The sequence below is a fragment of the Phaseolus vulgaris genome, chromosome 4, assembly GCF_051622355.1.
Source record: "Phaseolus vulgaris cultivar YP4 chromosome 4, ASM5162235v1, whole genome shotgun sequence".
NCBI classification, from domain to species: domain Eukaryota; kingdom Viridiplantae; phylum Streptophyta; class Magnoliopsida; order Fabales; family Fabaceae; genus Phaseolus; species Phaseolus vulgaris.
In genome coordinates, this window is record NC_143501.1 from 2,463,567 (window position 1) to 2,485,744 (window position 22,178).

Consider the following 22,178-nt stretch of genomic DNA (forward strand, 5'->3'; position numbering starts at 1 on the left):
AAATTGGATGGATGCATGGCCTTACACATTAGACCCTGTTTTAAAAATATTACTGAAATTGTCTCAGTTTAGGTTCATTATGCATAGCAGTTTGGTTGTCACCAAAGAACTTCATGAGGGTTTGGCAGCTTAACACCCATATTCTGAACAATATTCAAGCTAATTCTGTTACTATTTTTTCTGAAAACTCAGTCTTGATTGAACTCCATAAAACTTCTTTTAATGGAAATTAATGTCTTTTTTTGTGTAAAAGACATCTAATTGTTTTCAAAGCTAGAGGTAATCCCTTGCATATACAAGAATTGTAAATTGAAATTTCCATTTGCTATGATTTCAAACTCTTATGTGATAAAGAACCATTTTTATAATATAAGTGAGTAAAATTAATATGAACAGACTTACAAAAATGAAGCTCAAACATGATAATTTACATAGATGGAAACAACTCAAATTATGTTTCAAAATTGTCCTAAGACAAACTATGGTTCAAAATCTCATCATCTAGCTCCATAGCTTTCTGCAATCCATGGATCACATGCCTGCATGTTAACTTGTTAGGAACATACCCCACTTTCAGCAGCTTATCCTCAACCTCCATCAACTCTGTCACATTCCCAACATCACAAAACACTTTAACAACTGCATTGTAGCTTTCAGTATCATAAACTTGAAACTCCTTGGCAAAGAGTTTCAACAAAGACACAGCTTTATCAACCTTATTTTCCTCACAATACCCTTTTATTAATGCCCTGCTTATTTCTACATCAGGTAACATATCTGAACCAATAATTTCCTCCAACAAAACTTCAGCTTCCACAGTCCTCTTTACTCTACACAAACAGATTATAACAGCTCTATAGGCAGCAGAATTCACTTTCATGCTCTTATTTTCCATATCAGATTTCAAAATTAATGCTTCTTCCTCACTATTGAATTCACATAGAGACTCAACCAGTTTATTGTATGTGTTCATTTTAGGTGTATAACCATCCTCAGATATCCTATGCAGAAAACTTCTAGCAGCAAATGGCTTACCTTCCTTACACAGTGCAACTACAAGATAATCATATACTTCTTCAGGAATCTTAATTCTAAATCTCTTAAGCTCCTCAACAGTATTCAAGGCTGAAAGAAGTTTTCCATCCCTGGCATATCCATCAACTATAACCCGACAAGTGATGCTGTCAGGACAAATCCTATTTCCTATCATTTCATACAATATTGATCTACACATTTGCATCTCACCATGTCTGCAACAGCCACACACAAGAGTATTATAAGACACAATATCTGGAGCTATACCTCTGTGAACCATCTGATGAAAAAGCTGATGAGCCTCCTTGACCTTCCCTTCTTCGCAAAGACCATTCATCAAGGTTGTATATGTGATCAAATTAGGCATCACACCTCTGACATACACTACAAGAATTCTTATCTTTAGTAACATTTTGAGAGTTACATTTATTTAAATGTTACTATACATAACTTTTAGTAACATTTGTTTATATAAATGTTACTGTAAATACAGTACACACGCTATTGTTACATTTATAGGTACATGTTACAATAAACAAATTCAAAATAATATATAAAACTAATATATAGTATCACTTTTTAAAATGTTGCTAAAACAATTTTTTAATTAAAAAATTGATTTTATTTTATAGAGTAATCTTTTATTAATAAAAATAATACAATTATTTTTTTTAATTATTATATTATTAGATATTTAAATCTTGATTTTATTTTATAGAGTAATCTTTTATTAATAAAAATAATACAATTATTTTTTTAATTATTATATTATTATATATTTAAATATTTTATTAGTATTATTTAGATTTAGATAATGATTCGTAACTAAATTTTATAAATTTATAAACTAATTATTTTATCAGATTCAAATTTAGTTATGTAGTCCGGGTTTCATTGTTAATTGATTTTTTTTTTCTTCTTCCCACTGTAAACTATATAAGACTTTCTAATTATTAGAAATTATATATATAAGATTTGTTTTTCAAATTGCACTAACTATATTATCCCACATTATTTAAATTATTCTTATTTACAAGTGTGGTATTGCGTTTTCAAATTCTTATATATTTATTCAAATTCTTATTTGCTAGTGTTCCGTTTTCAAATTTTAATATATTTCAATTTCCAATGGTTAAAGACTATTCAACTCCTCGTTCATTCATTTTCTCACGAATTTCTATTCTCGGGGCAACAACCAAATGTTCATCCTCTCGCTTACTTTTCTACACCGTGTGCAACAATTAGGTTAGTTCACCTTCTCTTTTCCGTTAATTTTTCTAACTTCTTCTTATGCATTTGATTCTGATTTCAATTCCTGCTCTCCTCTGAATTTATGGCTCTGATTTTCTCTGATGTGCGTTTTCCTCACGGTTATCTCTCGACAACATCTTAAGGTTCTCTCAATTTTCTCTCCTTTAACTTCAATACATATCTGATTAATTGAGTTTTTGGAGTACAAGTAGGATTTCGTTTGTTTGTAAAGGAGCTTCGCGTTGCGGCTCAAGAGCACACTGTGGAAACGCAAGGTTTTGCAAGGGTTTTACTCATTCGGGATCTGAATGCACTTGCATGGTTGTTAGGAGGGAATCAACAATGTCATCGTAGCATAACTAGAGTGAAGGTGATTGATTCAAATGCTCACCGAGTGTTTGATAAAATGCTTGAATGATACCGATTGATTCTTTCTCTATTTGTTTAGACTATGATTTTGTGAATTGATTACAAGACACTCATTTATTAATTAATATATGCGTAGCATGCTTGTTGGTTGGGGTGTGACCGTGAGAGGGAAGGTGGGAGACATTGAACATGACTTCTTGAGAGAATGGAGAATGATGGAATAATGTTGCGACAATTTTGAATATGTTGAAGCATTGGCGATAACGCTAATCCTTAGCTTCAATATACAATTTATTGTTCACTAGTTCATTCTAAATTATTTTTCAGATTTTTATTTCATTTTAAATTTACTATCCTCCAAAGAGCTAATGCTTGTTGCTATTACAGGTGGTAGAGTCTCCCAACACAGCAAAGTCTTGGAGGAGTTTGAACAACACTTGCTAATCCAACAAGAAATGGTGTGTTTTCTCTGTTTTGTGGCAAAGTTCAACCTCATGATGCATTTGAGCAAAAGAGCAATGTGGTTAATGAAATCGAAGATTTCGAGCATGGTAGTTCTGAGAATGGACCGGCACAAATGGTGGGAGCTGATGATTGTCAAATTAATGAATGTATGGTTAAGGAGAAAGAGGTGAATAGTTTTGAAATTGAAGTGATAGCAAATGCGAAAAAGGAGGTATTCACTTTGAACGTGAAGGTTAAAGAAGAGGAGGACCCTGCATTGTCTGTGACTGCTGGTTGGAAGGAAGCAATACGCGGTGCTGGGGGGATTGATGTTACTGATTCGAAGGATGCTTGGAATACACACCCAAGTCCTAGTTGACATTGTGTATGTGTCCTCTAACGAGGACTTGGATGCCTTCAGCAGCTTCTATGTAAGCATGTCGTGGGTGGCGATTGCGTTCTCTGATTTAGAAATAAAGAAATTGTTGACCAGAAAATATGATGTGGAAGGCATTCCATGCATGATTTTGTTGCAACCTCAGTATCGTAAAGATGAGGCAACAGTTCGTGACGGGGTTGAACTTATTTACCATTATGGAGTCCAAGCTTACTCATTCTGTAATGAGAGGTTGGAGCAGCTGCAAATGGAAGACAAAGTGAAGCGTGAAAACCAGACTCTCTTTAATTTGCTCTAAAGAAAATGGTTGCATTGGCTGAAAAGTAAGCTACTTAAATATCGAAAAAGCATTTTGTATCACCTGGAAGAAGAGGAAGTCATAGATTTAGTTGTCTTTGCAAGACATTTACACATTTGTGAGACTCTTTTGTAGTATATATTAGGAATCTTATGTATGATATTTGGTAAACAAAATTCACTATTTATTGACAAGACATGTTTAAATTCTTTTTCAAATATTAAAAATTCATTGAAATATTATAACATTTGTGTTGAGAGATTTTTATTATTAGCTTGCTTATAAAATAAAAGCATATAAACATAAATGATTAAAAGTTTTTAGTAACATTTTTATAATGTTACTGTTTTATTAAAAATTATTACAAAAAATATTTAGTAACATTTTTAAAATGTCGTCTTTTTATTAAAAAAAGTTACTAAAAATAATTAGTAACCTTTTTAAAATGTTACTTTTTTTTAAAATAAAATATTACTAAAATGATTTAGTAACATTTTTAAAATGTCACCTCTATATTAAAAAAAGTTACTAAAGATTTATAGTAACATTTTTATAGTGTTACTTTTTATTAAATAAACATTACTAAAAAGATTTAGTAACATTTTTAAAATGTTATTATTTTATTAAATAAATGTTACTAAAAATAATTAGTGACATTTTTATAAATGTATCTATTGAAATGTAAAATTGTTATTAAAAGTCTTTAGTTACATAGAATATTCGCTACATTTGATAAAATGTTACTAAATTTTATTAGTAACATTTTCCTTGATTTAGTAACATTTTTTTTATGTTACTAATTATCATATATGTAGTAGTGATACATGATCTTGTATAGATAAAAAGCATCCTCCAATCTCCTCTTCTTACAATAACTGTTAACAAGTGTGTTATATGTAACCAAATCAGGTTCAAATCCTTCCTCCTCCATCTTCTCCAAGAACCCTGTCACCTTATCTGTATCTCCATCTTTACATAAAACATGAGTCACATAATATTGAAAGTATAAGCATTCCTATGTACTCCAAGTCTTCCCATCTCTTCATACACTTCCCAACATTGAGTAATGTAATTAAACCTAGACAACCCACTCAGCAAACAATTGCAAGCAATCACATTGGGGATAAGACGAGTCTCAATGTTTCTCCTAAAAGTTTCCAAAGCCTTCTCAACCATTCCCACCTTCACATAAGCCTTGACGAGCATATCAAATATCACAGGGTTCCAATTACAGTCCTCAGTACAGCGCACAAGATTCTCATAAATGCCCTCATTTGAAGAAGCACAAACACCCTCAACCTCAACCATTTGTATCAATTCAGCCAATAACTCCATGGCCTGAGAGAACACTCTAGACCAAGAAAGTACGTGAAGAATTACACAGTAGTTTTGCACAGTTGGCGTGATATTCAAATCATTTTTAACCCAATTGAAGAAAGTGAGGGCTGAAGAGTGATCAGACTGGCATCTGAGCAAGACCCTTGAAATTTCATGGGGACCCAACTGGGGGAGGATCCCTTTGATGTCATTACTTTGGAGAAGGGAAAGGTGGGAACTTTTGTGTTTGAGGATGGAGGAGATGAGGTTTACGACGTTGTTGGGGTTCTGGGTGGGAGGCAGAAGATTGTAAAAGGGACTCAAAGTGCGTTTGGAGTGAGAATCATGAAGAGTGATGAGAGTAGAAGAAGAAAAAAGAAGGGTTTTATCGGTGAAAGTTGAGTTGGAGAATGATTGAAACAGTGTGGGAAGATAAATTGAAGGTCGACGAATCATGTTGAGAAAGAAAGAACAATGTTGGACGCTGCCGAAACCCTTCCCAAACCATTAACCTCCATGGCTGCACATTTAAGAAGATGAGGAAGTTTGCTCAGAAAGCCATGGGAACTAATGATATGAAGCTGAAAAAGTTCGTCTGGAGTCAGGGAATCAGGAGTGTTGGAAGGAGAATTAGGGTAAGAAATGCTCGTAAGAGGAATGATGATAGGAATCCTTGTCACTGTTGTTGAAACCTGCTTCTGTGACGAAGTGAAAATTTGTGTTCTGATACATGCCTTACCATGATGAAAGTCTTGTTTTTTAAGTTCTTCAATATAAAATTTTAGCACGTTAAAAATTAGCACCTGAATTGGACATTTTTTATTTATTTTAACTCCATCTTGAGTTCAATTACTATAATTTTTAATTTCTTATATTTTACTAATTTATTAAATGTTTACATATGTATTAATATAAAAAAAAAAAAAAATCTTAGTCATAACTCTCTCTGTTTCTTTCATCATACTGTTTCAACCCTTGCAAGAAGATCTTGGCAAGAAAAACACAATCAACACCCACATGCTCCTTTTACAAGGGAAGTTCTGCCATACAAAAGAACCTGGAAGTTCACACAACCAGTGACATAAAATGCAAGAAATTTTTATCAACAAGTTCCTCTCAAGAGTGAACCAAATTGGAACTAAGTGTGTTGCAACCTCCAAAAAAAACTTTTGATTCATAAAAATCAAGGGGAAAAGGGTGAATCAATGAAAAGTTTTAGTAACACTTACATTTCATCTAAAATGTCGAGAAATTTATTAGAAATGCTAGTTTCTTTAATATTAAAACTTACTAAGGTCAAGGCAACTAACTAAGGAGATTTCTTGCGGGTGATTTGTTAGAGTATAAAAAAAATATGTTATGGTTCTATTTATAACTTCATGCCTTAGAGAACAGTCTCAACAACACTCCAGACCAAGCAAGTATGTGAAGAACAACACAGTAGTTGTGAAACAATACACTTTGAACCAGGAATATAGGAACCGTCTGCTATTTAACAGACCAAGAAACTGCAGTGCCTGCACAAAGTAAGCTCCAAAACAAATTCAACTTGGTTATCAAGGAGTACAACACAGCTATGATTTCAGAATGTCTGAAAATTAATGCATTAATCTTTTCAAATAAAGAATATGCAACCCTTATAATAGCACACCAATTCTTGTTGAATTTAGTTTTTGAATTTTTCCATGATATGCCTGAAAGTTACTACAAATAAGTTGTGATAATAAGTACCGTGGAAGGAAAACTGGATACGCAGCTAATTTCAACAGCATCAATAAGCCACTGTTTTTTAATACTTCCCTCCGCATGGTACAAAGCTGCCACAACTTCAAAAGAGTATATCCCAGAGTCCTGCAAAAATTAGACCAATAGTATTGACATTTGACATGTGAACCATCAATTTATTTCAGCCCAAACTGATATGAGCTTTCCTTTGCCAAAAAATAAAGAAACATTGAGTACCAAAGCAGAAAACTAACCTTGTGATTGGGAGTTCAAAATGTAGGATTTCATCTTTCCAAGTTCAGGCACTGAAAGGGAACCAGTCTTCACAAGCTTAATCTTAGCACAAACCTTTTTCTGGATTTCAATAGATTTTCCAGCACTCTGAACAAACTCCTCATGTGAAACCTGTGGATTGCAACTGTCAGCACAGATCACAGGTTTAAAGTGACAATTCGTACCTAATAATAAGCTAGACCTCAATTAGTTTGAATCAACAAGAAGAAGAATTAAGTTAAGGTAAACAACAAAACATCTCGTAACATAATACAGGCAACAAACAATAGAAATTATCACATATTGTAAAAGATTACTACTATTATTGTGTGACAGAACTCAAAATATTTTTCTTGAGGGAAAAGTTGGATGAAGAGATATCGTACAATATATCATGTATGGACACCATACCTTCAAGAAATCCAATAGCCAACTTTCTGGAGCCTTCCCTAAGCATCTTACAGCCTTGGACCATTCCTCTGCAGAACTAACATCCCCTGACACTACACTTACAGAAGATTGAACTGCCGGCAATAAAGTAAATAGAACCTCCATGCACCTCTCAATATGAGATATGTGACTAGATGTATCCACAGAAACCTCGTCCAGGCATTCATAGAGACCTTTCCAGCATGAAATACCTTTCCAGATGGTTCAAACTGTTGTAGCTGCTGAGTATCAGAATTCTGTGCCACAAGAAACAACTCTTGCACCAATGATGTCAAGTATGGTTCAAAATCAGAACTTGATAGGAGAGGGCCCATTACAGAGGAAGACTCCTGTTTTTTAAATAGTAAGATATTTAAATATGAAGCAAGAAAAAAATAAATAATACGATGAGATAACTGGTATCAATTTTTATCAAAAAGGTAAATTACCTTCTGATAATCAGATTGCCTAGTGTACTTTGGAAAATTCATATTGACCAAAATTTCTGCACCTGCTCCAGTAGCATTAACAACTCCTAGCATGCCACCAAGATGAACAAGAGAAGGGAAAGGATTCACGTAACATTTTCTGAACAGTTCCAGTAAACATTTAACGTGTTCAGCCTCAAAAGAGTAAACACCTTCCTTCAATATACAAGAAAGTACAGTCCCTGCTCCAGCACATGATGCCATCAGCATACTATGGTGCAAAATGCCAGACTTTTTCACAGAAATTAACTCGGAAATCAACTCTTTAAAGGCAATCACAATGTGGTCCAACTCAGCATCATCCATCAATTCCATTCTCTGGCAAAAAACTACTATAGTGGGAAGTGCAATACAGGATCCTAGTGCTAAAACAATTTCAGATTCTTTCCCTAGGAAAGTTTTTATTTCAACTACTGAATGCACATATGGAAGCCATGATATTACCAAGTTCTTTATCTTAATAACTGTCTCCAACTCTCCAGCTCTGTATATTGCACTAATGGAGTTAGCTAGACCAAGAACAAGTCCAGCAACACCCCAGATATCTTCTTCCAAGTCTTCAGTGTTGCCGGATATTTGTTCATATGCTTTACCACTTATGTCATATGAACCCAGTGGAAAGCATGAACATAGACTGTCTAAAACATCAGAAGAACATCGAGCTCTCTGTTGAATCATTGTAGCTAAGGAAGTAATAATTCTTCCTAGCAATTCAGATTCTGGAATCTTCTCTGTTTCTTTCATCACAGTAGAGGTGACAGAAGTTTCAACTCTGGTAAGAAGATCTTGGCATGAAAAACCCAATCCAACACCACATGCTCCTTTTACAAGGGAACTTCTGCCATCAAAAAGAACCTGGAAGTTCATACAATCAGTGAAATGCAATGCCAGAAAATCTTATCAACAAGTTTCTCTCAAGAGTGAACCAAATTGAAAAAAAATAATAAAAATTGACAGGATAATCCATTTAAAACTCTGACTTTAGCCTTCATGTGTGTAATAGCATTCTTACAACCTCTTAATATAATCCCATAAGTGTATAGAACCTCCAAAAAGCTTTTGATTCATAAAATCTAAACGAAAAAGGTGAACTTATGAAAAGTTCCATAAACACTTGTGATTAATCTAAAATGTCAAGAGAAATTCATAAAAAATGTTATAGCTTTTTTGATATTAAAACTTACTTTCATCGGCACTTAATTTTAATTAAAAAATAGAGAACAAGAATACCTCAAGAAGTCCGGTGATGTTATGATATCTCTGTTTATGATCTGTTACATGAAGGCAACTAGAGATTAATCCTAGAGAAATTGCAGCAGACCATTGGCGATGTTCATGTTCATGTTGGAGCAACCATTCCAAAAGAAACTTTGAAGCAGCAGATTTAACTGTGTGAACCGAAGGAGGCAAAACCTGGCAATAGAAAGGCCAAAGTTAGTTGCAAGCAAATGTTATTATGCTAATTACACAAGCTACATTACTAACTAGATTATTAGAGAGTTGACTCACTACATGTTCAATAATCTTGAAAACAGTGTATATGTTAAGATGCCAACATGTGGTACAGATGATAATTAAGCAGAATCTTTAAAGATTTTAAATGAGTGCATAACCATAGAAAACCTTCTCACCACACAAAGTGCACCGATAGCCAGTGCAATATTTTCAGCAGCTCTAGGTATAGCCTCATCTGCCATAGCCATCATACTCTGCACAAAAAGCATGTAACAAAACCTGAATCAGACATGACAAACTTGTGCATTCAATACAAATAACTGATAAATGGGTAAAAAGCATGGTTTGTGATGACAAAAGACCAATCTTGACCTTCAAAATGTCACTAGCAGCTTTAGAAGTTTTATCTGGGACACTCAATTGTGCCTTAGCATCATATGACAGTGTGTAAGCCTTCATCCAACGTCGCACAAAGCCTTTCCATGACTGCAGTGCCATCAGTGCAAGCAAGATATTTCTTGAGAGCTGAAGAGAAGCAGCTACTTCCACTAGAGCAATTTCATACCCAGTATGTACATCTCTTAACCTCTGAATACTTATAATATCAGATCAAAAGTTCATTCAAATCTAACCAGAATATGTTTAACTGTCAATATCTTACTTTGGATGCTTGATGTTCATTCACATCTTTAGGAGTGAAAGAAAAACATATTAAAGCGGCACCAGGTAATTCTCTAGTTTCCTTTATCTTTCCTGTAAATAGATGCTTAACATCAAGGCGTATGCAAATAACACAAGAAAATCATTATATTAAACCAGACAGAGTCTGATAAGAGCTATTGATAACAAAAGACTTGATTTAAGCATTTCATTTTATTTTTTTAACCATCAGATCTAAATTTCTTCTTGCAAGAATTCTTGGGAAAACAACACAATGGAAAGCTGATACCACCACCATACCTGAAGAGAATATAACCTGTGGAAATACATTCATCAATTTTTCAATCTTGCTCCCTGTAACTCTTTTTTCCTTGACCAGTCTTCGGCGATTCCTAAGGCAAATGGATATAAAAAAAATAAGAAATGCAATCATACTAACATTACACCATCCTATATAAGTAAATTGTAGAATGCAGTAGTTACATGTGCTCATATGCTATTATCTTGACATGAAAATCCTCCATAGCCTTGAGAACGTTGGGGTTTGCGTGAATTTTTTCAGCGCAATACGGACCCGAAAAAAATTTGCAGAAAGTAGGGCGAAATTTCACAAGTTTTGCTAGAGGATAGCCTTGGTTTTCACAAAATTTCTGAAAAGTTCTCCCGAAATGGTTTTCTCCCGAAATTCCGCGTAAGAATCTCCACTGAATTTGGGACAAAACGCGACAGATTTCGGGTCAAACGGATGAGCATTCACCCAGGAAAAAAATCAAACAGTTTCACACACGGACGAACCTTCCTTTCGGCCCGGGCAGTGATGAATAAAAAATTTATTGCGAATCTTGTGGGACGAGTCTGGGGCTCAAATCTCAGCCAAAACTCAATAGACACAGTGACGAATGTCTGGTAAATATTTCATACCAAAATACCCAAGGAGTAAGGCGCAGCAAGTCCCAGACCGAGAGTGAACAAAACCGGTTTTCCCAAAACAAAACGTCCTGGCTTTTCTTCCCCGTATCTTCTTTCTGTGATCTGTTTGTGGACGTGCCTCCTTACCTGGGTGCAAACAACACACGGAGGTACTTGCGTGAATTTTTTCGGCGCAATACGGTCCCGGAAAAAAATTGCAGAAAGTAGGGCGAAATTTCACAAGTTTTGCTAGAGGATAGCCTTGGTTTTCACAAAATTTCTGAAAAGTTCTCCCAAAATGGTTTTCTCCCGAAATTCCGCGTAAGAATCTCCACTGAATTTGGGACAAAACGCGACAGATTTTGGGTCAAACGGATGAGCATTCACCCAGGAAAAAAATCAAACAATTTCACACGCGAACGAACCTTCCTTTCGGCCCGGGCAGTGATGAATAAAAAATTTATTTCGAATCTTGTGGGACGAGTCTGGGGCTCAAATCTCAGCCAAAACTCAATAGACACAGTGACGAATGTCTGGTAAAAATTTCAGACCAAAATACCCAAGGAGTAAGGCGCAGCAAGTCCCAGACCGAGAGTGAACAAAACCGGTTTTCCGAAAACAAAACGTCCTGGCTTTTCTTCCCCGTATCTTCTCTCTGTGATCTGTTTGTGGACGTGCCTCCTTACCTGTGTGCAAAGAACACACGGAGGTACTTGCGTGAATTTTTTCAGTGCAATACGGACCCGGAAAAAAATTGCAGAAAGTAGGGCGAAATTTCACAAGTTTTGCTAGAGGATAGCCTTGGTTTTCACAAAATTTTTGAAAAATTCTCCCGAAATGGTTTTCTCCCGATATTCCGCGTAAGAATCTCCACTGAATTTGGGACAAAACGCGACAGATTTTGGGTCAAACGGATGAGCATTCACCCAGGAAAAAAATCAAACAGTTTCACACGCGAACGAACCTTCCTTTCGGCCCGGGCAGTGATGAATAAAAAATTTATTTCGAATCTTGTGGGACGAGTCTGGGGCTCAAATCTCAGCCAAAACTCAATAGACACAGTGACGAATGTCTGGTAAAAATTTCAGACCAAAATACCCAAGGAGTAAGGCGCAGCAAGTCCCAGACCGAGAGTGAACAAAACCGGTTTTCCGAAAACAAAACGTCCTGGCTTTTCTTCCCCGTATCTTCTCTCTGTGATCTGTTTGTGGACGTGCCTCCTTACCTGGGTGCAAACAACACACGGAGGTACTTGCGTGAATTTTTTCGGCGCAATACAGACCCGGAAAAAAATTGCAGAAAGTAGGGCGAAATTTCACAAGTTTTGCTAGAGGATAGCCTTGGTTTTCACAAAATTTCTGAAAAATTCTCCCGAAATGGTTTTCTCCCGAAATTCCGCGTAAGAATCTCCACTGAATTTGGGACAAAACGCGACAGATTTCGGGTCAAACGGATGAGTATTCACCCAGGAAAAAAATCAAACAGTTTCACACGCGGACGAACCTTCCTTTCGGCCCGGGCAGTGATGAATAAAAAATTTATTGCGAATCTTGTGGGACGAGTCTGGAGCTCAAATCTTAGCCAAAACTCAATAGACACAGTGACGAATGTCTGGTAAAAATTTCAGACCAAAATACCCAAGGAGTAAGGCGCAGCAAGTCCCAGACCGAGAGTGAACGAAACCGGTTTTCTGAAAACAAAACGTCCTGGCTTTTCTCCCCCGTATCTTCTCTCTGTGATATGTTTGTGGACGTGCCTCCTTACCTGGGTGCAAACAACACACGGAGGTACTTGCGTGAATTTTTTCGGCCCAATACGGACCCGGAAAAAAATTGCAGAAAGTAGGGCGAAATTTCACAAGTTTTGCTAGAGGATAGCCTTGGTTTTCACAAAATTTCTGAAAAATTCTCCCGAAATGGTTTTCTCCCGAAATTCCGCGTAAGAATCTCCACTGAATTTGGGACAAAACGCGACAGATTTCGGGTCAAAAGGATGAGTTTTCACCCAGGAAAAAATCAAACAGTTTCACACGCGAACGAACCTTCCTTTCGGCCCGGGCAGTGATGAATAAAAAATTTATTGCGAATCTTGTGGGACGAGTCTGGGGCTCAAATCTCAGCCAAAACTCAATAGACACAGTGACGAATGTCTGGTAAAAATTTCAGACCAAAATACCCAAGGAGTAAGGCGCAGCAAGTCCCAGACCGAGAGTGAACAAAATCGGTTTTCCGAAAACAAAACGTCCTGGTTTTTCTTCCCCGTATCTTCTCTCTGTGATCTGTTTGCGGACGTGCCTCCTTACCTGGGTGCAAACAACACACGGAGGTACTTGCGTGAATTTTTTCGGCACAATACGGACCCGAAAAAAAATTGCAGAAAGTAGGGCGAAATTTCACAAGTTTTGCTAGAGGATAGCCTTGGTTTTCACAAAATTTCTGAAAAATTTTCCCGAAATGGTTTTCTCCCGAAATTCCACGTAAGAATCTCCACTGAATTCGGGACAAAACGCGACAGATTTCGGGTCAAACGGATGAGTATTCACCCAGGAAAAAAATCAAACAGTTTCACACGCGGACGAACCTTCCTTTTGGCCCGGGCAGTGATGAATAAAAAATTTATTGCGAATCTTGTGGGACGAGTCTGAGGCTAAAATCTCAGCCAAAACTCAATAGACACAGTGACGAATGTCTGGTAAAAATTTCAGACCAAAATACCCAAGGAGTAAGGCGCAGCAAGTCCCAGACCGAGAGTGAACAAAACCGGTTTTCCGAAAACAAAACATCCTGGCTTTTCTTCCCCGTATCTTCTTTCTGTGATCTGTTTGTGGACGTGCCTCGTTACCTAGGTGCAAACAACACACGGAGGTACTTGCGTGAATTTTTTCAGCGCAATACGGACCCGGAAAAAAATTGCAGAAAGTAGGGCGAAATTTCACAAGTTTTGCTAGAGGATAGCCTTGGTTTTCACAAAATTCTGAAAAATTCTCCCGAAGTGGTTTTCTCCCGAAATTCTGCGTAAGAATCTCCACTGAATTTGGGACAAAACGCGACAGATTTTGGGTCAAACGGATGAGTATTCACCCAGGAAAAAAATCAAACAGTTTCACACGCGGACGAACCTTCCTTTCGGCCCGGGCAGTGATGAATAAAAAATTTAATGCGAATCTTGTGGGACGAGTCTGGGGCTCAAATCTCAGCCAAAACTCAATAGACACAGTGACGAATGTCTGGTAAAAATTTCAGACCAAAATACCCAAGGAGTAAGGCGCAGCAAGTCCCAGACCGAGAGTGAACAAAACCGGTTTTCCGAAAACAAAACGTCCTGCCTTTATTTCCCCGTATCTTCTCTCTGTGATCTGTTTGTGGACGTGCCTCCTTACCTGGGTGCAAACAACACACGGAGGTACTTGCGTGAATTTTTTCAGCGCAATACGGACTCGGAAAAAAATTGCAGAAAGTAGGGCGAAATTTCACAATGTGCTAGAGGATAGCCTTGGTTTTCACAAAATTTCTGAAAAATTCTCCCGAAATGGTTTTCTCCCAAAATTCTGCGTAAGAATCTCCACTGAATTTGGGACAAAACGCGACAGATTTCGGGTCAAACGGATGAGTATTCACCCAGGAAAAAAATCAAACAGTTTCACACACGAACCTTCCTTTCTGCCCGGGCAGTGATGAATAAAAAATTTATTGCGAATCTTGTGGGACGAGTCTGGGGCTCAAATCTCAGCCAAAACTCAATAGACACAGTGACGAATGTCTGGTAAAAATTTCAGACCAAAATACCCAAGGAGTAAGGCGCAGCAAGTCCCAGACCGAGAGTGAACAAAACCGGTTTTCCGAAAACAAAACGTCCTGGCTTTTCTTCCCCGTATCTTCTCTCTGTGATCTGTTTGTGGACGTGCCTCCTTACCTGGGTGCAAACAACACACGGAGGTACTTGCGTGAATTTTTTCAGCGCAATACGGACCCGGAAAAAAATTGCAGAAAGTAGGGCGAAATTTCACAAGTTTATCTAGAGGATAGCCTTGGTTTTCACAAAATTTCTGAAAAATTCTCCCGAAATGGTTTTCTCCCGAAATTCCGCGTAAGAATCTCCACTGAATTTGGGACAAAACGCGACAGATTTCGGGTCAAACAGATGAGTATTCACCCAGGAAAAAAATCAAACAGTTTCACACGCGGACGAACCTTCCTTTCGGCCCGGGCAGTGATGAATAAAAAATTTATTGCGAATCTTGTGGGACGAGTCTGGGGCTCAAATCTCAGCCAAAACTCAATAGACACAGTGACGAATGTGTGGTAAAAATTTCATACCAAAATACCCAAGGAGTAAGGCGCAGCAAGTCCCAGACCGAGAGTGAACAAAACCGGTTTTCCCAAAACAAAACGTCCTGGCTTTTCTTCCCCGTATCTTCTCTCTGTGATCTGTTTGTGGACGTGCCTCCTTACCTGGGTGCAAACAACACACGGAGGTACTTGCGTGAATTTTTTCAGCGCAATACGGACCTGGAAAAAAATTGCAGAAAGTAGGGCGAAATTTCACAAGTTTTGCTAGAGGATAGCCTAGGTTTTCACAAAATTTCTGAAAAATTCTCCCGAAATGGTTTTCTCCCGAAATTCCGCGTAAGAATCTCCACTGAATTTGGGACAAAACGCGACAGATTTCGGGTCAAACGGATGAGTATTCACCCAGGAAAAAAATCAAACAGTTTCACACGCGGACGAACCTTTCTTTCGGCCCGGGCAGTGATGAATAAAAAATTTATTGCGAATCTTGTGGGACGAGTCTGGGGCTCAAATCTCAGCCAAAACTCAATAGACACAGTGACGAATGTCTGGTAAAAATTTCAGACCAAAATACCCAAGGAGTAAGGCGCAGCAAGTCCCAGACCGAGAGTGAACAAAACCGGTTTTCCGAAAACAAAACGTCCTGGCTTTTCTTCCCCGTATCTTCTCTCTGTGATCTGTTTGTGGACGTGCCTCCTTACCTGGGTGCAAACAACACACGGAGGTACTTGCGTGAATTTTTTTAGCGCAATACGGACCCGGAAAAAAATTGCAGAAAGTAGGGCGAAATTTCACAAGTTTTGCTAGAGGATAGCCTTGGTTTTCACAAAATTTCTGAAAAATTCTCCCGAAATGATTTTCTCACGAAATTCCGCGTAAGAATCTCCACTGAATTTGGGACAAAACGCGACAGATTTCGGGTCAAACGGATGAGTATTCACCCAGGAAAAAAATCAAACAGTTTCACACGCGGACGAACCTTTCTTTCGGCCCGGGCAGTGATGAATAAAAAATTTATTGCGAATCTTGTGGGACGAGTCTGGGGCTCAAATCTCAGCCAAAACTCAATAGACACAGTGACGAATGTCTGGTAAAAATTTCAGACCAAAATACCCAAGGAGTAAGGCGCAGCAAGTCCCAGACCGAGAGTGAACAAAACCGGTTTTCCGAAAACAAAACGTCCTGGCTTTTCTTCCCCGTATCTTCTCTCTGTGATCTGTTTGTGGACGTGCCTCCTTACCTGGGTGCAAACAACACACGGAGGTACTTGCGTGAATTTTTTTAGCGCAATACGGACCCGGAAAAAAATTGCAGAAAGTAGGGCGAAATTTCACAAGTTTTGCTAGAGGATAGCCTTGGTTTTCACAAAATTTCTGAAAAATTCTCCCGAAATGGTTTTCTCCCGAAATTCCGCGTAAGAATCTCCACTGAATTTGGGACAAAACGCGACAGATTTCGGGTCAAACGGATGAGTATTCACCCAGGAAAAAAATCAAACAGTTTCACACGCGGACGAACCTTTCTTTCGGCCCGGGCAGTGATGAATAAAAAATTTATTACGAATCTTGTGGGACGAGTCTGGGGCTCAAATCTCAGCAAAACTCAATAGACACAGTGACGAATGTCTGGTAAAAATTTCAGATAAAAATACCCAAGGAGTAAGGCGCAGCAAGTCCCAGACCGAGAGTCAACAAAACCGGTTTTCCACAAAAAAAACGTCCTGGCTTTTCTTCCCCGTATCTTCTTTCTGTGATCTGTTTGTGGACGTGCCTCCTTACCTGGGTGCAAACAACACACGGAGGTACTTGCGTGAATTTTTTCAGCGCAATACGGACCCGAAAAAAAATTGCAGAAAGTAGGGCGAAATTTCACAAGTTTTGCTAGAGGATAGCCTTGGTTTTCACAAAATTTCTGAAAAATTCTCCCGAAATGATTTTCTCACGAAATTCCGCGTAAGAATCTCCACTGAATTTGGGACAAAACGCGACAGATTTCGGGTCAAACGGATGAGTATTCACACAGGAAAAAAATCAAACAGTTTCACACGCGGACGAACCTTCCTTTCGGCCCGGGAGGTGATGAATAAAAAATTTATTGCGAATCTTGTGGGACGAGTCTGGGGATCAAATCTCAGCCAAAACTCAATAGACACAGTGAAGAATGTCTGGTAAAAATTTCAGACCAAAATACCAAAGGAGTAAGGCGCAGCAAGTCCCAGACCGAGAGTGAACAAAACCGGTTTTCCAAAAACAAAACGTCCTGGCTTTTCTTTCCCGTATCTTCTTTCTGTGATCTGTTTGTGGACGTGCCTCCTTACCTGGGTGCAAACAATACACGGAGGTACTTGCGTGAATTTTTTGAGCGCAATACGGACCCGGAAAAAAATTGCAGAAAGTAGGGCGAAATTTCACAAGTTTTGCTAGAGGATAGCCTTGGTTTTCACAAAATTTCTGAAAAATTCTCCCGAAATGGTTTTCTCCCGAAATTCCGCGTAAGAATCTCCACTGAATTTGGGACAAAACGCGACAGATTTCGGGTCAAACGGATGAGTATTCACCCAGGAAAAAAATCAAACAGTTTCACACGCGGACGAACCATTCTTTCGGCCCGGGCAGTGATGAATAAAAAATTTATTACGAATCTTGTGGGACGAGTCTGGGGCTCAAATCTCAGCAAAACTCAATAGACACAGTGACGAATGTCTGGTAAAAATTTCAGATAAAAATACCCAAGGAGTAAGGCGCAGCAAGTCCCAGACCGAGAGTCAACAAAACCGGTTTTCCAAAAAAAAAACGTCCTGGCTTTTCTTCCCCGTATCTTCTTTCTGTGATCTGTTTGTGGACGTGCCTCCTTACCTGGGTGCAAACAACACACGGAGGTACTTGCGTGAATTTTTTCAGCGCAATACGGACCTGGAAAAAAATTGCAGAAAGTAGGGAGAAATTTCACAAGTTTTGCTAGATGATAGCCTTGGCTTTCACAAAATTTCTGAAAAATTCTCCCGAAATGGTTTTCTCCCGAAATTCTGCGTAAGAATCTCCACTGAATTTGGGACAAAACGCGACAGATTTCGGGTCAAACGGATGAGTATTCACCCAGGAAAAAAATCAAACAGTTTCACACGCGGACGAACCTTCCTTTCGGCCCGGGCAGTGATGAATAAAAAATTTATTGCGAATCTTGTGGGACGAGTCTGGGGCTCAAATCTCAGCCAAAACTCAATAGACACAGTGACGAATGTCTGGTAAAAATTTCAGACCAAAATACCCAAGGAGTAAGGCGCAGCAAGTCCCAGACCGAGAGTGAACAAAACCGGTTTTCCGAAAACAAAACGTCCTGGCTTTTCTTCCCCGTATCTTCTCTCTGTGATCTGTTTGTGGACGTGCCTCCTTACCTGGGTGCAAACAACACACGGAGGTACTTGCGTGAATTTTTTCAGCGCAATACGGACCCGGAAAAAAATTGCAGAAAGTAGGGCGAAATTTCACAAGTTTTGCTAGAGGATAGCCTTGGTTTTCACAAAATTTCTGAAAAATTCTCCCGAAATGGTTTTCTCCCGAAATTCCGCGAAAGAATCTCCACTGAATTTGGGACAAAACGCGACAGATTTCGGGTCAAAGGGATGAGTATTCACCCAGGAAAAAAATCAAACAGTTTCACACCCGGACGAACCTTCCTTTCGGCCCGGGCAGTGATGAATAAAAGATTTATTGCGAATCTTGTGGGACGAGTCTGGGGCTCAAATCTCAGCCAAAACTCAATAGACACAGTGACGAATGTCTGGTAAAAATTTCAGACCAAAATACCCAAGGAGTAAGGCGCAGCAAGTCCCAGACCGAGAGTGAACAAAACCGGTTTTCCGAAAACAAAACGTCCTGGCTTTTCTTCCCCGTATCTTCTTTCTGTGATCTGTTTGTGGACGTGCCTCCTTACCTGGGTGCAAACAACACACGGAGGTACTTGCGTGAATTTTTTCAGCGCAATACGGACCCGGAAAAAAATTGCAGAAAGTAGGGCGAAATTTCACAAGTTTTGCTAGAGGATAGCCTTGGTTTTCACAAAATTTCTGAAAAATTCTCCCGAAATGATTTTCTCATGAAATTCCGCGTAAGAATCTCCACTGAATTTGGGACAAAACGCGACAGATTTCGGGTCAAACGGATGAGTATTCACCCAGGAAAAAAATCAAACAGTTTCACACGCGGACGAACCTTCCTTTCGGCCCGGGAGGTGATGAATAAAAAATTTATTGCGAATCTTGTGGGACGAGTCTGGGGATCAAATCTCAGCCAAAACTCAATAGACACAGTGAAGAATGTCTGGTAAAAATTTCAGACCAAAATACCAAAGGAGTAAGGCGCAGCAAGTCCCAGACCGAGAGTGAACAAAACCGGTTTTCCGAAAACAAAACGTCCTGGCTTTTCTTCCCCGTATCTTCTTTCTGTGATCTGTTTGTGGACGTGCCTCCTTACCTGGGTGCAAACAACACACGGAGGTACTTGCGTGAATTTTTTGAGCGCAATACGGACCCGGAAAAAAATTGCAGAAAGTAGGGCGAAATTTCACAAGTTTTGCTAGAGGATAGCCTTGGTTTTCACAAAATTTCTGAAAAATTCTCCCGAAATGGTTTTCTCCCGAAATTCCGCGTAAGAATCTCCACTGAATTTTGGACAAAACGCGACAGATTTCGGGTCAAACGGATGAGTATTCACCCAGGGAAAAAATCAAAGAGTTTCACACGCGGACGAACCTTTCTTTCGGCCCGGGCAGTGATGAATAAAAAATTTATTACGAATCTTGTGGGACGAGTCTCGGGCTCAAATCTCAGCAAAACTCAATAGACACAGTGACGAATGTCTGGTAAAAATTTCAGATAAAAATACCCAAGGAGTAAGGCGCAGCAAGTCCTAGACCGAGAGTCAACAAAACCGGTTTTCCAAAAAAAAAAACGTCCTGGCTTTTCTTCCCCGTATCTTCTTTCTGTGATCTGTTTGTGGACGTGGCTCCTTACCTGGGTGCAAACAACACACGGAGGTACTTGCGTGAATTTTTTCAGCGCAATACGGACCCGGAAAAAAATTGCAGAAAGTAGGGCGAAATTTCATAAGTTTTGCTAGATGATAGCCTTGGCTTTCACAAAATTTCTGAAAAATTCTCCCGAAATGGTTTTATCCCGAAATTCTGCGTAAGAATCTCCACTGAATTTGGGACAAAACGCGACAGATTTCGGGTCAAACGGATGAGTATTCACCCAGGAAAAAAATCAAACAGTTTCACACGCGGACGAACCTTCCTTTCGGCCCGGGCACTGATGAATAAAAAATTTATTGCGAATCTTGTGGGACGAGTCTGGGGCTCAAATCTCAGCCAAAACTCAATAGACACAGTGACGAATGTCTGGTAAAAATTTCATACCAAAATACCCAAGGAGTAAGGCGCAGCAAGTCCCAGACCGAGAGTCAACAAAACCGGTTTTCCGAAAACAAAACGTCCTGGCTTTTCTTCCCCGTATCTTCTCTCTGTGATCTGTTTGTGGACGTGCCTCCTTACCTGGGTGCAAACAACACACGGAGGTACTTGCGTGAATTTTTTCAGCGCAATACGGACCTGGAAAAAAATTGCAGAAAGTAGGGCGAAATTTCACAAGTTTTGCTAGAGGATAGCCTTGGTTTTCACAAAATTTCTGAAAAATTCTCCCGAAATGGTTTTCTCCCGAAATTCCGCGTAAGAATCTCCACTGAATTTGGGACAAAACGCGACAGATTTCGGGTCAAAGGGATGAGTATTCACCCAGGAAAAAAATCAAACAGTTTCACACCCGGACGAACCTTCCTTTCGGCCCGGGCAGTGATGAATAAAAAATTTATTGCGAATCTTTTGGGACGAGTCTGGGGCTCAAATCTCAGCCAAAACTCAATAGACACAGTGACGAATGTCTGGTAAAAATTTCAGACCAAAATACCCAAGGAGTAAGGCGCAGCAAGTCCCAGACCGAGAGTGAACAAAACCGGTTTTCCGAAAACAAAACGTCCTGGCTTTTCTTCCCCGTATCTTCTTTCTGTGATCTGTTTGTGGACGTGCCTCCTTACCTGGGTGCAAACAACACACGGAGGTACTTGCGTGAATTTTTTCAGCGCAATACGGACCCGGAAAAAAATTGCAGAAAGTAGGGCGAAATTTCACAAGTTTTGCTAGAGGATAGCCTTGGTTTTCACAAAATTTCTGAAAAATTCTCCCGAAATGATTTTCTCATGAAATTCCGCGTAAGAATCTCCACTGAATTTGGGACAAAACGCGACAGATTTCGGGTCAAACGGATGAGTATTCACCCAGGAAAAAAATCAAACAGTTTCACACGCGGACGAACCTTCCTTTCGGCCCGGGAGGTGATGAATAAAAAATTTATTGCGAATCTTGTGGGACGAGTCTGGGGATCAAATCTCAGCCAAAACTCAATAGACACAGTGAAGAATGTCTGGTAAAAATTTCAGACCAAAATACCAAAGGAGTAAGGCGCAGCAAGTCCCAGACCGAGAGTGAACAAAACCGGTTTTCCGAAAACAAAACGTCCTGGCTTTTCTTCCCCGTATCTTCTTTCTGTGATCTGTTTGTGGACGTGCCTCCTTACCTGGGTGCAAACAACACACAGAGGTACTTGCGTGAATTTTTTCATTGCAATACGGACCCAGAAAAAAATTGCAGAAAGTAGGGCGAAATTTCACAAGTTTTGCTAGAGGATAGCCTTGGTTTTCACAAAATTTCTGAAAAATTCTCCCGAAATGGTTTTCTCCCGAAATTCCGCGTAAGAATCTCCACTGAATTTGGGACAAAACGCGACA

The 22,178-nt window shown here is 39.0% G+C and overlaps 3 protein-coding genes, 1 long non-coding RNA gene and 1 pseudogene across 12 annotated transcripts in view; 1 reads left to right on the plus strand and 4 right to left on the minus strand.

The window, feature by feature from the left end:
• The window catches only part of LOC137836713 (uncharacterized), a 49,285-nt gene extending 43,481 nt beyond the window's left edge, over positions 1-5,804 (minus strand). For 2 of the 3 annotated variants that reach the window (XM_090301269.1, XM_090301270.1), the window contains exon 1: positions 5,624-5,795. The gene's annotated coding sequence lies outside the window, so the exon portion shown is untranslated. Of the gene's footprint in view, positions 1-5,623 lie in introns of all 3 variants that reach the window. The other variant, XR_016520395.1, reaches the window with a different exon arrangement.
• The window catches only part of LOC137836570 (putative disease resistance RPP13-like protein 1), a 72,687-nt gene that overhangs the window by 712 nt on the left and 49,797 nt on the right, over positions 1-22,178 (minus strand). The gene's annotated exons all lie outside the window — the stretch shown is intronic.
• On the minus strand, positions 295-5,629 carry LOC150027783 (uncharacterized; annotated as a pseudogene).
• On the plus strand, positions 2,130-3,988 carry LOC150027784 (uncharacterized). Of its 2 annotated transcripts, none has more exons than XR_016520396.1 (3): positions 2,130-2,280; positions 2,430-2,656; positions 3,043-3,988. It is a non-coding gene; the product is annotated as an uncharacterized LOC150027784 (long non-coding RNA). The 2 variants fall into 2 exon arrangements; XR_016520397.1 differs by having other exon boundaries at positions 2,133-2,280; positions 2,499-2,656.
• On the minus strand, positions 7,090-10,682 carry LOC137836550 (protein RST1). 2 transcript variants are annotated; one of them, XM_090301272.1, is made up of 9 exons: positions 10,625-10,682; positions 10,442-10,533; positions 10,143-10,234; positions 9,854-10,069; positions 9,658-9,735; positions 9,257-9,439; positions 7,988-8,881; positions 7,521-7,888; positions 7,090-7,241 (listed from the first exon to the last, which is right to left on the minus strand). In XM_090301272.1, exons 1-8 carry the CDS (start codon positions 10,663-10,665, stop codon positions 7,619-7,621), a joined length of 1,866 nt encoding a protein of 621 aa, XP_090157398.1. In that variant the 5' UTR covers positions 10,666-10,682; the 3' UTR covers positions 7,090-7,241; positions 7,521-7,618. The 2 variants fall into 2 exon arrangements, with proteins under 2 accessions (XP_090157398.1, XP_090157399.1); XM_090301273.1 differs by lacking the exon at positions 10,625-10,682 and having other exon boundaries at positions 10,143-10,247; positions 10,442-10,527.